The 15,940-nt window shown below is 39.5% G+C and overlaps 1 protein-coding gene across 5 annotated transcripts in view; it reads left to right on the top strand.

Moving 5' to 3' along the window:
• Positions 1-15,940, top strand: part of COL14A1 (collagen type XIV alpha 1 chain) — a 125,449-nt gene that overhangs the window by 26,520 nt on the left and 82,989 nt on the right. For all 5 annotated transcript variants that reach the window (XM_038175298.2, XM_072034352.1, XM_072034353.1 and 2 more), the window contains exons 6-9: positions 12,130-12,285; positions 12,996-13,115; positions 14,137-14,301; positions 14,691-14,852. In XM_038175298.2, coding sequence (XP_038031226.2) covers positions 12,130-12,285; positions 12,996-13,115; positions 14,137-14,301; positions 14,691-14,852 — 603 coding nt within the window. The remainder of the gene's footprint in view (positions 1-12,129; positions 12,286-12,995; positions 13,116-14,136; positions 14,302-14,690; positions 14,853-15,940) is intronic.

Here is a 15,940-nt window from a genome sequence, read left to right as displayed (position 1 = left end):
GTAGGGATAGGACAAGGGGAAATGGCTTTAAACGAAAGAGCATAGGTTTAGATTAGATATTAGGAAAAAATTCTTTACTCTGAGATTGGTGAGGCATTGGACCAGGTTGCCCAGAGAAGCTGTGGATGCCCCATCTCTGGCGGTGCTCAAGGCCAGGCTGAATGGGGCTTTGGGCAGCCTGGGCTGGTGGGAGGTGTCCCTGCCCATGGCAGGGGGCTGGAACTGGGTTCAATCAAGCTAGATGAACTCTGCTATTTCTGCATCTTAGATGTCTGCGTGAATTATATTTCTTATAGTGTAGGCTTCTGCTGGCCACTTGAGAAGCAAGGTTATGGAAGAGGGCAGTTCTTGTTGTTTGTTGTGTCAAGGAGGAAAAATATGCAGATGAGTTTGAGAGATGACACCTTGCAGCAGTTATTTCTACGAGGTGTAAATGGCCATTAGTTTATTTGTAAATGTGTTGCAATCATCTGCATAAGAGAATTATGTTCTTGAGGGAAAGAAGGATGGAAAGGGAAAACCCAAAAGTAGCTGTAAAGGGTGGAACTGGGAAAGGGTTCGCTCTGAGAAATGCACTTTGACCATGGCAGAAGGAATCCCTGATTGAAGTGAGATAAGGAAAGAGAGGATCAGAGAGAAAGAGAAATATGTGTGTGTGTGGGGGGGGGGGTTGATTTAACAGGGTCTCTCATATTTTGTAACTGCTTTGTCTATTTACACAACATCTGTAAAATTGTGTATTATTTCATTTATTTACCTTAGCCTGCTTTGAAATTGTGTATTAATACAGAGATTGCTGGATATATTCCTTAATTTGTGTATGTCAGGCAAACTCTTGCATTGTTCAGGAAAGGAAAAGCTTGGTGTTAGCAGGTAAGGTCAGCCTCCATTCTTACGCAGGGATCCCACTTACCTCCTGGCTCCTCGTCTTAGCTCTGCTGCTCTTCTTCTGTCAGTTCATTAAGTTCATATACACGGTCATAAACAAAAAAACAACACACCTTATAATTCTCTTTCCATTCTGTCAGAGTAGAAAAAGAGACACATCCTATCTTGGACCTAAAGTAAGTTTTGTTTTCGTCGTAAAATGATCTAGTTCGTAGTATCAGGGTGTTCAGGTTCATAACCCTTGAATTACAAGACGTGTATCCTCATATCTCAGCACAGGAAATCACATATTTCTAGGTAAGTCTGAATCATTACCAACCAAACACCCTCCCATCTGGGCTCTTTGTTTCTTTGGTAGCTTTCCTCGGGGCATTGGCTTCTTTGTGCAATCAATTCTTACCTGAAGCGGGAAACTGCAATTCCCATGCTTGAGTGACTGATAATTGAAGCTTTGGCTTTGCTTCTCTTCTCAGGCTGCTTTTCATCTCTTCAGGTCATTAGCTGTTGAGCATCCCTCCAATCCACGGAGTGTGCTGGCACGGTTGGATTGTGCTGGCAGCAAGAGACTGCTACCTTCAGCCAGGTTCGGGGCTGTGTTGACATGTTTCATTACTGAAATACTTGTGTTACTACTAAGCTGAGACACTCCTTAACAGTTCATCCTGTGGCAGCATGAATTCTCATAATGCCACAATTTGAAGTCTGTAGGCTTGCTCATGACTCTGTATATGCTAGGTAAATATCTCTGTATATCATGAGTGATGATTGTCTTTGATGAAAGACACTACCTGGTCTTTGAAACTGAAGCTACATAGTAACGTGTTGAAACTCCGGACGTTTTTTTTTAATGTTGTGTGGCAATCTTGGAAGGGAGAGCCAAAAAAAATAAAAATAAAGGTTTGGAGAGGCAGTAGCAGACTGCATCAGCACCCTCTGCTTCTTTAATAAGTGCTGAAGTGCAAGATGAAGACTTGTAAGAAAGCTGCAATCCTAAGGGACTGAGGCATTCACCAACAGATTCCTGTATCGTGGATTTACGTTCCAGTTGCATTGAGTACCCTGATGAACAACCTGCATTGCTCCATGCTCAGGACAACAACACAGGAGATTAAGGATAACATTTTGGTATCTGTTTTCAGGGACTGTGATCCTTGAAATGGCCTTGTCTTGAATACAACGACGAGGTGCCAAGTCTTTTTCTTTTGAGCTGTTTGCTGTACAAGTTCCCTTTCAAGGCTGTTCCTTACCACTTTGAGAGGGGAGTCTTGTTTCACAGCCTGTCTCATTCATCTGATACCAACACTGGTGATCAATGTGAAGCAGGAGAGATGAGTTCAGGGTCACTGCCACCCTCACTGTGTAATCAGAGGGTCTCCGTGTTCCTTCTCGATCTGGTGATGCAGGACTCTGATTCTGGCCTGTCTGCGTGTCAGCACCCTTCGCCTGGTGCCCTGTGCTCAGTGACCCTTGGTGTTACAGCAGAGCCGTGCCCCTTGGTTTCAAAGGTGCTGATTAGGAGCTGAAACAGAATTTATTAGTCCTTGTTTTCCCCCTCAAAGACGTTCTCACCCATCTCTCCTGTCTAGTTATCTGTGCTGATTGTGCTCGTCTGTCTGCTAAAATGAGAGAGTCCTTTTTCCTCATCCAGATGCTGGGCTTTGTGTGTGTTTTTGGCTCATTATTCCCCAGTGAATGGAGCGGTGGTATTCTCACCTTGCTCTCCTGGAGTCCTCCAGGGACCAGTGCTTGAGCATATTCTGCTTCCTTGCATCCAAGAAGTCAGCAGGTCTACACAGTGGTGCAAACAGCTGTTTTAGGCGTAAATGTTAGCCTCAGGAGGGTTTTTGTTTGTTTATGTAGCACTGAAAATACACGTTAAACTTGCTTGTCTTTTGCACTGATCTAAAAAGAATGACGGAGGGAGGAGAGCTGGAAGTTGTGAGCACAGGGATGGTAACTCCTTCAGAAAGACTGGCTGTGGCCTGTGAAATATCACCCGTATCTCGTCTCTTCTCTCCCTGCCCCCAACACCTTTCACACTCGGCATGGAAATTTAGCTCCATACCTTGGGGGCAGGCAGGTGGTGTCAAACTGTGGCAGATGTTTCTGCCTTGAGTTTCGTAATGTTTAGTGTTTCTTTGTTCTCTTCAGAAGTAGTAATAACACATCACTTGGAAGCAATAATGATGTATCTGTTAGAGGTTGGTTGAGATATTTTTATGACTTTGGTGGGCAGTTATGGTTGGCGATATCTTAAAAAAAAAAGGAGAATGACACTCAGAAGCTCATGTTTTGTCTCAGCTAAATCACAGGTCCTTTGCCAGCCTTGCAACTGTTACTGTTTTATTAATCTGGGAATGGAAAACAGATGGGGGGAGGGAAACTCTAAAGCTGACCTAATAGCTTGTAGTTATATCTCTGTGATGCAATTATTATTATTTATTGGAAAAAAAACAATGAGTAAGAACGACTGACCAATTATTTATTGAATATTGAACAATTATTGCTTGGAAACATTGGAAAAGATCCTCTATTGAGCTCCACTGAACTATTTTAATAAATAATATGCATTTTATATGGTTGCCCTCAGCCTGCTCTTCAGGCACCAGGGTGATGTAAGTGTGTGTGTGTGTACTGAAGTATGTGGTTTTAGGTTAGGGTCAGCAGTTTCGTTTTGATTATGACTAAGTTACTAACAAGCTAATGGCCAAACTGAAAACAAACCCAGATGTCTAAGCATTATCTGTACCTTGCGATAGTTCAGACACTCTGGTTTTTATAGCTCCCATAGCAGTTGCATACTTTGGGTATCAACCACTGATTTGACTGAATGAATTAAAATAATTGTCTCTTTTTTTTTTAGCATAAATTTTAAATTCACTCTTACAGATTTTGATCGGTTAGGTTGTTTCTGGACAATGTTTTCAAAAAATACCACATGCAATGTAATCATTAGAGTCTGGAGTGAGAACGACTTATCTTTGGTGGAGGAGAATCAAGTTTGGGAACATTTAAACAACACTGACAGACAGAAGTTCATGGGATATGATGAGATGCCCCCAGGAGTAAAGGAGCTGGCCGATCTCATTGCAAGTCCACTTTCAATTATCTCTGAAGGGTTGTGGCAACTGGGGGAAGGTTTCTGACACCTGAAAGAGAGTAAATGTCACTCCTGTCCTCCAGAAGGGCAAGGGAACTAGTGGCCAGGCAGCATCACCCTGATTCATGGAAAAGTGATGATGCAAATTCTCCTGGGCACCATTTCCAAAGTATAAAGGACAAGAAGGTGATTAAGAGTAATCAGCGTGGATTTATGAAGGTGAAATCATGCCTTACCAAGCTGATAGCCTTCTTCAATGACGTGACTAAATTGGTGAATGAAGGGGAGGAGTGGATGCTGTTTACTTTGACTTCAGCAAGGTCTGCCTTCCATAACATCTTCACAGACAAACTGATGAGGTGTGAGGGAGGTGTGTGGATAATGGGGTGGATGGAAAACTGGCTGAACTGCCAAGCCCTGCAAGTTGTGATCTCTGCCTGCATGATGGCCAGGTGGAGGCCAGTCACTAGTGATGTACCCCAGGGTACCTCCACAAGTTTGTAGATGATGAAAAATGGGAGGAGTACTTGATCTACCAGCACGGTTGGGCTCCGTCCTGAGTGCCCTTAGGCCATAGAAATAAGCCAGCAGGAACCTCGCGCAGCCCAGTAAAAGGCACTACAAAATCCTGCCCTGGGTAGGACTGTTGGGTCCAGTGCTGGGATGGACAAGAAAGGCATGGATTTATGGGTGGGAATCCTGCAAAGGGAACCAAAGTTCATTTTTTAATTGAAACAATTAAAAAGTGCTTGGAGCATGTTTCTGGTGAGAAGAAGCTGAGAGAGCTGGGACTTTTCAGGCTGGAGAGAAGGCAGTTCAGGGGGATGTAAAAATGTGTAAAAATACACATTGTGTAGAAATACTCATTGGAAAGACAAGAAACAGTGGACAGAAACTGAAATAACTCTAAATTAAAATCTAAGAAAGCACGTTTATACTGTGATGGTGGTCAGACTCTGGTTGCTCAAGAGGGATTGTGGGGTCTCCATCTTTGGAGACACCAAACCTGACCTGACAGGAGATCCCTTCCCACCTCCCCACACTGTGGTTCTGGGTGCCTGTGGTTTCTGTGCATAGGGTGTTCACTCAGACACCTTTGTAAAATAGGCAAAGGAGGAATTGTTACATTTAACAGTCCCCACTAAACCATATCCCTAAGCTCTACATCTAAACGTCTTTTGAAGACTTCCAGGGATGGTGACTCCACCACTTCCCTGGGCAGCCTGTTCCAATGTCTAACAACCCTTTTGGTAAAGAAGTTCTTCCTAACATCCAAGCTAAAACTCCCCTGGCGCAACTTAAGCCCATTCCCCATCGTCCTGTCACCAGGCACATGGGAGAACAGGCCAACCCCCACCTCACTACAGCCTCCTTTAAGGTACCTGTAGAGAGCAATAAGGTCGCCCCTGAGCCTCCTCTTCTCCAGGCTGAACAAGCCCAGCTCCCTCAGCTGCTCCTCGTAGGACTTGTGATCTTGAGGTCTCTTCCAACCTAGAAATTCTGTGATTCTGTGATTTGACAGGGCAGTGACACTTCTGAAGATCCCACATATTTATTTATACAAACATAGACATGGGTTACGTTAATACCATTTCAAGAAATGCTTGAGGGTAATACAGGGACTTGAATTTGAAAGTCTTCTGTACTGTAACTCTACTCCACCATCCCTTTTTTTTTTTTCTCCTGGAACAAGCTGGCCACAACACACTGTGCACCTGGCTTTACAGAGCTGGGCTGTAAAGTGAGGTCTGGGTAAATGACCTTCGTAGAGCTGCGGTTTGTTCTCTCACGCAGGCTCTTTCTGTCATTTTACCTGATACATTAAAGCTGTATCTTAGTTACAAGCTCAGATACAGACCAGCTCTTTATCATGGTTTAGAGGGATTTGGACTTACAGCTTAATTAACCTTCAGGATTTCTGAGCGCCGGTTTTGTCCGCAGTCCCCTGATTCACTGCCTTCTAGATATAGCCAGAGAAAATGGTCTCAAGGATTTCACCCTTCACTAAACCAAAGGGAAAAATAACTCAAATGATGGAGTATTTGTGACACAGGAGTGGTGGATAAGTATGACCACAGTAATAAAAATATGTAGTTCTCTGCCTTGAAAAGTCATTTAGACTTTGAGACAGCTGTTTCATTTAAAACATTAATGCTCACAGATGCAGGACTGAGAGCAAAGAGAAGTGGGGAATTATCACTGTAATCTGCAGACGAGTGTCTTTAGCTTCATGTGCTTCATAGGAGGGCCTGTGGAACATCTCCATTGTAAATCATTATGGCTTAATGGTCATAATGTCTTGCCACGTTTACCTTCAGTTTCAGGAAAGATTTCAGCACTGTTTTGTTCTCTGTTGTCATGTTGCCTGTTGGAAGAGAAATACAAATGTATTGCACTCTCAGTTAAAAGACAGGGTGATTTCTTAACTCATTTTTCTATCAAGATACACAAATAGAGTTTGGTTGGCAAGCTGCTGGAAACATAGGTACGTCAGTGCTCTCAGTCAGAAGTGGCACTTTGTTTCATAGTTATCTGCCTCTCTCCACATTTATTCTGCCTCTCAAGTAAATTAAAACATTGGGGTATAGGAAGAAAGTTCTACAATGCTGTGTAGAGAGAAAGCTCTGGTAATTTCTGTAAGATAGGGCTTGCTGCTGCAGATGCCCAGCTGTCATGCAGTGGGCATGGAAAGGTGCATAGAAAAGAGCTTTATGCTTCCTTTTCTCACAGTTGAGATTTTTTGCTATTTAATGTAGACAAATTAATTTTTATTTTTATTTTTTTATCAGCTACTGTGAATTAGTTTTGTCACTTTATTTTCAAAAGGTATACTTTAAATAATGACATGTATTTATGGCTGCATACTTCTTGAAAGAAGCAAATTGCTGTTAAGCAGGTATTGAACTGCAGCATTAACAGTCAAATGAAAAGAAAATCTTCCAAACATGATTAGACACAACAGACCTTAAGATTCAAACTCTCCAAAATAAGAAATTTGTAGAACTGCCAATTGGGCAAGAGTCGTTTTCTGGAACAGAGCAAGGTGCATGGGAAAGGGCTGGCTGCTTTATTTTATTTTGTGCGTTGATTTTTATTTTTTTTTAAGGGAGCAGAGATGAGCTTCTGACCTCATTGGGCTGCTCTTTCAACCTAACGATGTTCCAGCATTTGAGCTCTTCAGATTCAAGCTATGCTTGGATCCAGTTCAAAGAGAAGCATTTGTGCTGTATGCATTTGTCTGGTCCTTAGCCTGACATATGGGATGTGTTAAACCGAGGTCTAAGTGCAATGATGATATCACCAGCACAGTGCAATAATATCAGTGTCAGAAGCGTGAACTGGTGAGTTGCTGCATTTTGGAGCTGAACACTGCTCCACGTCCCTCTATTTTTTAACCCTTTTTAAAAATAGAAGTAACATTTTGCTGCTGTGGAATTATATTGCCCTTGTCCTCAGTGGTGCTGCTGCTCAGCTGTGGTGCTGTCGGACACTACTGAGCTATTTTCCATTCACTTTTGTCAAGTGTCTTGCCTTTTGTGCTTTGTTACTCCGTGAAGGAGTCTCCCATTCATGTTGTATCATTACTGACCTCCACTTGAACCATCTTCCTTAACATTATTTGCCTTTTCCACTGTGACAGGGAGCGAGAAAGGAAACAACTTATTGCAGACTCAGTAAGAATTATAGTCTTCACTTGTCCTAGCCGAAGTGTGTGTTTTGGCTCTTGAAAATGCGAACGGAGTTTCGGACCAAAGGGAGGAAAAATATCAAATGTATTTCTGCAAAACGTATAATAGCAAACTGAACAGGTTCTTCTAAGGCATGGAGTCCTCCTGTGTAGCAGTGCCTGTATTTGCTGCTTCTTCCTTTGCCTTTCAAACAACTTTCAAGGATTAGTAGTATTAAGAGTCAAAGAGCCACTACTCCAGTCTAAAAATCATACTTTTTCTATCTGTTTCTTAGTAAGGCTTGTATTATTTTTCTTTAGGCTTCCTTTTTTTGACATTACTATCTAACTGAGTGCATGTGTGAAGAAGTGAATAACAGTAGGTTGAAAATGGAGCCTCAGAGAGGCAGTGCCAGTGTTTTCAGAAGCTTGCAGACCCTGCTTTGTTCCGTGCATCCTCACTGCTGCCAGAGCCCCTCCCAGTCCTGACTCTGTTCTCCATTTCCTTCAACGGGTTGTCTCAGGGGTCACATTTTGCATGCTCCAGTAACACTCCCTCTATCTCAGGAGGATCAAGCTGGACCATTTTCTCAGCATTGCCATCATTGGCCTCACTGGCAGCCAAATTCTGAAATGAGTCTTGGTAGTTCAATAAGCACTTGCACGTTGGAGATGCAGGCAAATGAATCATCTCTAACGTCTGGAGCCTGGAGAGATCAAAGGCAGGGAACTTCATTGGGTAGATGCAAAATTCCTTCACTGCTGGTTATTCTTTGAAAGATTTCCTTGAAATAAAGGCAGCAAGATCCATGTTTTCTGATGAAGGTAAGGCTGTTGGCAATACTGAAGCAGGTTTTGTGTGAAGACCTTCTCCTAATACATTGCTGTGAGCCTCATAGTTGGTGTCTTCAGAGGAGAAATTCTAAGTACATTAAATGTCTTCCCTTCATTCATGAGGAAATGAGCAGACCAAGCTCCTTCCTCCTCAGTGAACTGCCTGACAGAATGGCAAATTCCTTTTGCCAAGTGACACTAGGAAGACTGTAAATTTGTTATGGAAGGATCATGAATTTATTATTTTCTCCCCAAGAAACTCCTCCACCCATGGCAGGCAGATGCAGTGAAGACAGTTGCTGCTGTAAAATATGGAGCTTGCTTGACTTTACGATGTTTGTGTTTCTGTCATTTTCTCTAATCCAAAAATCGCAGCCTCTGTTACTGTTTGTTGTGGAATGCAGCACTTGAATTAGAAGTAGAATGATGCTGAATCATAGGAAACATTTTACAAAATCAGGCAACAGGTTACCTCCCTGCTGCCCTACTCTTGGAGCTGGTGAGTATTCTGTACATCAGAGGAAAGCGGTGCCTTCTCTCTCACCACTATTTTCTTAATAAATGAGTGAAAGGAAAATATGCACAACCTGCTCACAGTGTTGAAGTTTGTAGTGGGCTAAAGCTCTGAGTTCTGGAAGCATTTTCATATGAGATTATATGTTGTCATCCTTGTTCAAGAAATGTCTTTGAGAAAACTAACCATTAAAGTTTTGTTTAGATATTTGAAAAGTTCGTAATTATCCTCCAGCACCATAGGAATCCATGACTCTGTATGGTGGTCTGAAGAGATTATTGAAAAAGACTTTTGCTGGAGCTGTTAATGGAAACCGGCTCTTCTCAGTGGGGTGTGTAAATTAGCTGCTACACACTGTGTCTTTTAGAATAACTTTATAAACCAGGATGATATATAGTGTTTGTGTTCCTAACAGGTTTTAAAGATTTCTATACAGCATGTTGTTCTATTTAATATCTCACTGTTGTTTATTCCATTTTAGGGACCTTTCTACAATTCTATTAAGTACAACAAGGAGAAAACATAAGCAAATAGTGGGTGTACAGAAGTAACAAAACCTAAAAGTTTTATGCAGAAAAGATTCAACAAGTATCTGCTCTCTACGAAGAAAGAATCATATTCTCACATTCTGTGGCATTGCAGTACAGTCTTGGATTAAACCACACACGCTATTTTAACCAAAATAATTGAATGATGCTATCTGCACTGATCTGATGACGTGGAAATAAAGTATTGAAAGGAATGCTGTTACTGTTTTCTTTATTCTTTGGCCTTTGCTGCACTGAATGGGTTTACTAAAACCAATAAAAACGTCTATTCACAAAGATATACCTACAGTATTAAAGAAGCCCTATAGGCAAAACCTGTTGGTATGAAAAGAGTATGACCTAGGGTACTAACCGGGTTTCGTAGTAAGCCTAAGACTTTATTAGTTTTGAAGGGAAATACAGCCATGCAAATCCTGTTTTCCTCATTGGGCTATATGATTAAACTACCAGGATCATACTGAAAAGGTACATCTGTGCTACAGCGCAGCTGCTTGGATGTGAATCAGGGGTCCAGTCCTGTCATCCTTGCTGGTGTTGAGCAGTGTTAACTTTGCCAATAGCTATTTTGAAGCTTAAGAAGCTAGTCATGGCCAGTGTGAGAATGGCATAATTGAACTTTATGCTTAATGAAGACAAATGCTGTGAGTGATGAGGGCTGATTAACAGGAAGTTTATTTGGCAAAGATAATTAAAACATGGATTTTGCCATGACCAGTAAGTTCCTATTAAATCACAAAAAGGCAGATCTCATTCCTGTTGAAATCAATGGATTTTTTCCTATTAAGTTCAATGATAGAAAGATTTGGACCTCCTTTGGATTTATCCTCCAATTTAAGATTTTTGTGATGCTTACTAAATGTTCCCCAGTGTTTACATTTTACAATGTGTTGCCAATTCAAATAGCGTTGTCTTGTACTGTAAAAACTAAAATAAAATATTTGTTTTGGCATCTCTGTAAGTGGAATTTTTGTCATGTGTTTAGAACTCATTCTACACTGCTAACTGCACGTAGGAAATGTTCCTGTCTCTTTTCAAGACATTTTTAGCACATGTGTAAGATATTAACTATAAATTTATGGATTGGGTTTCCTGGTCAGTGGATTTACACTACAGTAAGAATCTAATAATTTGTAAGTCCTTCTGCACATCAGATTGTTTTTGTCTGTGAGATTATCATTTCATTTTTAATTATAAGATTGTCACTATAATTTGATGTTAAAGTTTTGCGTTGCTAACCATGTGGTTTATTGCCTCAAAAGGAGCAAATAACTGGACATCTTATTGATAATTCTCAACAAATCTATTTGTTGAGCATCTGTGCTCAAGATCAGTTTGTTTCTAAGAATTCTTTACTCTGTTGGTCATTGCTGTCAGTATATCACCCTTGATGTTAATAGCCTTAGTCAGCTAATTTATGTAGTGGACCCTGAGGAGACTGATGATGGAAGTTGAGATGCAGCTTACCTCACTAATCAGCCTTGGTTTCTTTTTCTGTGTTCAGGGACATGTTTTTCCTGCCTAAATGGTTTGTCATGCATGAGACCTTTTCCACTAACCTGCTTTGTTTTTACTTTTCTGCTTCCATCCTTGTTCTGTAGTCAGTCTTGCAGGTGGTTTGCTATTTTTAGAGTTCAAACACAGGTTCTTGCTTGGTGTACCTGCATAACATCATTCATTTCCCCTCCATACACTACCTTACTGTTACAGTCATGCAGCTACTCCTCTAGGTGGTGGCTATTCTATTTGAGGTTATGGAAACCTTTCCTTACACTCTTCCATGGTATACCTTCCACTTCCCTGCCTTCCAGTCATTTTCCCTAACTGAACATGGAACATTTTCTTAGACTTCTCAATTTATTAGGAATTTGTTTCCCTGAAAGCCTTCTTGTTGGCTTATATTGAAATTTGTGTCTGAACTCTACACCCATTTCCTCTGATTTCTTCATTGGTAAGCTAAACCCTAAAGCATCTCTGGTGATTCTCATCAGATCTTTTCTGTTAATTTCTTATTGTTCCTTTATTTTTTTTGCTTCTTTTTCATACATTTAGAAGAGAGGCACTTGACTCAGTCTTTATATGGTGCTAGTTAACATAGAGATTGGGAATTTGAATCTCTATATTTTACCTTTGCTCTGTTGAGTGCATCCTACTTAGGTTTAATACAGCATATTTAACTGACTTTCAGTTTTACTCTTTGGGTTGTCTGCACCTAAAGGTCATGAATTCTATACCATGTATAGAATTATTCATCTTGATAATGAAAATGAAAACTGGTTTGGTTGCATTATATGATGGTTAACTTATTCTTTCTGGAGAATCATGTTTTTAGATTTTTTTTGTGGGTCTCCCAAAAGTAATTTTGAATAACCTAAAAAAAAATAATCGAAGTAGATAATGGCCAAAGTGTTCTATTACTAGATTTGGGACAAATATATTTAGGGATTTTGTTTATTTTTCACTTTGCCCTTGGAAGAAAGCTTTAGGTATTAAGCTTACTGGGAGGAAGAAGTTTTAAATTTATTTAGTTGCAATTTTATTGTTGAATTAAAGATTATATTTTCATTTTAATGATTTACAGGAAGCCTGTTTACATGCAAAACTCCAGCTATTGCAGATATTGTGATTCTAGTAGATGGTTCCTGGAGTATCGGCCGATTCAATTTCAGACTTGTTCGACTGTTCCTGGAAAATCTGGTTTCTGCTTTCAATGTGGGATCTGAGAAAACAAGAGTAGGTAAGGTATCATGGTTTTTCTTAGTGCTTCTGCAGCAATGTAAAAAACGTTATGGTTTCAAGATCATTAACAGCTTAATGCTGCTTGCTTGTGCAAGATTCGTCCTAATTTTTCTCACTAATAGCAAACAACTAGAACTCCCACTTGTATCAATAGGAGTAATACCGCTAGAATATTTCCAACATTAATGAAGGTATTCTTCACAGTTTACTGTAGTACTCTGCTTAAGCAAACTCTAATGTGGAAAAAAAAAAAGTGGAAAAAGCCATCCTGACTTCAATCAGCATTAGATCAAATCCTTACAGTTTAATTTTGAAAGGAAGAACGTGCCAGTGGATGACTTCTGGTGGTTTTAACTGGCTCAGATGTTACATTTCTGTTCTGCTACTTACATTTTAGTCTGTTCTAAAACATATTAAATAAAAATGTTCTTTTTCAAAAAAACATTTTTTTTTTCTGGAATCTTACTAACCTCTGAAAACGTTGCGTGATCCTTCTCATTTATTTAGTTTAGCACTTGAAAGAAAGGCTTTGAAAATAAATGGAGGAGCTGCCACTAAGAACAACATAATGCAGGTTTTTTGGCATCAAGCAGTACAGTTTTCCTGTTACAGTAGCAAGCTGTTAGTAACCAAGTATGTAAAGTACAGACACTCAGAAAAAAAAATTCTTTGTTGTCTAATGCAGTACTTTATTTTCTGGTACATTAGGTCTTGCCCAGTACAGTGGTGATCCTCGCATTGAATGGCATTTGAATGCCTACGGCACAAAAGATGCGGTGTTGGATGCGGTCCGCAATCTACCATATAAAGGAGGGAATACGTTAACAGGTACAGTATAGCACAGTATATGTTTAAATTTTAGCCTTCTGTTCAAAAACACATCTTGCTGCATGAACTAAGAAGTTTTGTATCTTCTTGTGAAGGCTAAAAGGCATGGTTATTTTGCAGCTTGCTAATGGCTTTGTCTGTGAAGTCTTTCTGAAGTGTTTGTCTCATTGGCTTCACTGGGAATCTTTCTAGTCAGGACAGTCTAATCATAAAGCAAAGTGTACATGGACTCTGTGTGCTTGAAGTAAAATCTTTAACCTGCTAGGAAAACATGCAAAATCCATTCGTATTGTTCTTGCACAAAGCTTATTCTGGGGAAGGAAAGAATGCTGTTCTAATATCTGACAACTGGCAATAGTAACTGTTCAAATGACCACCTGGGGCTTTTAGATTTCCATTGACCTTTTGGTAGTTAGAGCATTAAAACCCAAGAAGATACTCAGTGATAGATAAATGGAGGATGCCCGTCACCCTGGGAAAAATACAGCCTCAGTGCAACTCCACTATCATCAAAGTAGTTATTAGTAATACTGGCTGTCTTGCCAGGAGAATGACATATTCAAATACCCAAGCATGCCCTCAAGTAAATTTTTGCCTTTTTTATTTGGTAGGGAAGAAAAGGGGAGAAAGGATCTGAAAGATTATCCTTCTCTTCTTCAACAGCCCTTATTTTGGTAGAAGTGATTGCAGTGGGACAAAGGACAGAGAGAAGGACAGAGAGACTCTAGTATGATTGGAGGAATGCAAAAAGGAAAAATGATAAATTCATTGGAAGGTCAATTTAGGCTTCCATTGCCCATTTAAAATACACTGATTGATCAAAAGGCTGCTAAAAATGAAATGTCACCACAGCCGTTTAGTTTGCTTGTTGGAATATATTCTTTATTAAATAAGCTCTCTTTCCATAATCATTCTTTATTAAAAGGTTTCTCAGGGTTTTTAAATTGAGTGGAAATATAAACACTGTGATATAAAAAAAAATAATGGATGTTTTTCCCTTTTAAAATGTTTCCATTTTTAGGTCTTGCGTTAACTTACATTTTGGAAAACAGCTTTAAGCCTGAAGCAGGTGCGAGGCCTGGGGTATCTAAAATTGGCATATTGATCACCGATGGGAAGTCCCAGGATGATGTTATCCCTCCTGCTAAAAACCTACGAGATGCTGGCATTGAGCTGTTTGCTATTGGTGGGTATTCTGCCATATCCACATACAGTGTCCCATTAAACTCTGGTATATTTGTATCTGTTACCCAGTGCATTAATTGTTATTTTTTTTATCTGCATGCCTTAAGTATAATCATTATTTTAAACCTTTAATATGTTTACCAATACATGAAACTATAACATGAATTTAGCATGATACATGCATGATACATTATCAAGAGACAGCTGAAAAAATAGTGTACACTGGCAGAAATTAACTTCTTGAAGTAATATCTTAACGACAGAGCTGTATTCGTAGTTGGTCATTAAAGAAATGGAAAAAAAAATCACTTTTTATGAGTGCCTGTGCATGCAAGCTTTTCTGTTGTTGTTATTGTTGCAAATATTTTATTATTTTTTTTCTAATGAAAGGTGTGAAGAATGCAGACATAAATGAACTCAAAGAGATTGCCTCTGAACCTGACAGCACACATGTCTACAACGTTGCTGACTTCAACTTCATGCACACTATTGTTGAAGGTCTTACTAGAACAGTGTGCTCACGAGTAGAGGAACAGGAAAAGGAAATCAAAGGTGAATAAGAAATGAAATCTAACGTAATTTAGTATGAATTTATAGCTCAAAATCCTATTCTGAATACCTGCAGTTCCAAGCTGGCTTCTGGCATTTATGTCAAGCTGTATATTATTTTGCTTACAAGAAGGTATATTGTTAGGAAGTTATGCTTTGTTCTTGCTTTGATAGCTTTGAACTTTTGCTCTTTGCCTTTGATAGTGGTAAATATTATGATTTTTTGTAATATACACATTTATATATATTTACACATGTTCATTCTGCTATATCTATTTCCAAGTAGTGGGTAAGGGGAAAAAAATCATAACACACAGATTTGGGGATGAATTACTTTAACAGCTGCACATGGAATTGTTATGTCTGTGCTGTGCTTTCCATCTCCTAACTCACTGTTTTTATTGTCTCATAAGTTTTCAAAATTTTCAACTTTTAAGATTGCTTTGTCCCTTCCTGATGATATATATTTTTTCCTCTTTATTCTTTAATACATTTCTAAAATATATTTCAGAGCATAAGAAAAGGTGGTGGCGGAGAACACTGTTCTTATATATAAAAAAGCCTTCTCTGACTACAATAATTTTTTGTTTTTCTGAACAGAAGAAATATCTATGATAAAATTCCGCAATTTGTCAGAGAAATAGTCATACCAGAGGAAATTCTTTCTGAATGGCTTCACTGAAGTTTGTTCATATTGCTTTGTTTGTGATTCTGTAATATCACAGAACTGCTGAGTGACTTTTCAATATGCTTGTAATATATACCAGTAAGGAAAGTTGCCTTTCACACATATTCCTACCTGTGCAGTGAAAAATGTGTATTAGTCAGGTTTCACTGCATTTTTCACTCTTTAATTTACCTGGAAACTGGAATAAATACAAAATATTAACAGTGTCTTGCGGGGCAAATAAGCAGTAAACTGGGAAATTGAGAGGGAAAGGATGGAAAAAACATACAGAGATGAGGCATCTTTCTGGAAGGGAATGATTGCCAGAGAAGATGGCTATTTATTACATCTCTTCAATCTGCTGACAGGCAGCATATCAGTTTCCAACTTGCAAAGGTGCAAAGGAACACAAGAGATTAAAACT

Source organism: Anas platyrhynchos, chromosome 2 (assembly GCF_047663525.1).
Source record: "Anas platyrhynchos isolate ZD024472 breed Pekin duck chromosome 2, IASCAAS_PekinDuck_T2T, whole genome shotgun sequence".
Taxonomy (NCBI): Eukaryota; Metazoa; Chordata; class Aves; order Anseriformes; family Anatidae; genus Anas; species Anas platyrhynchos.
This window is presented reverse-complemented; position numbering and strand designations above follow the sequence as displayed.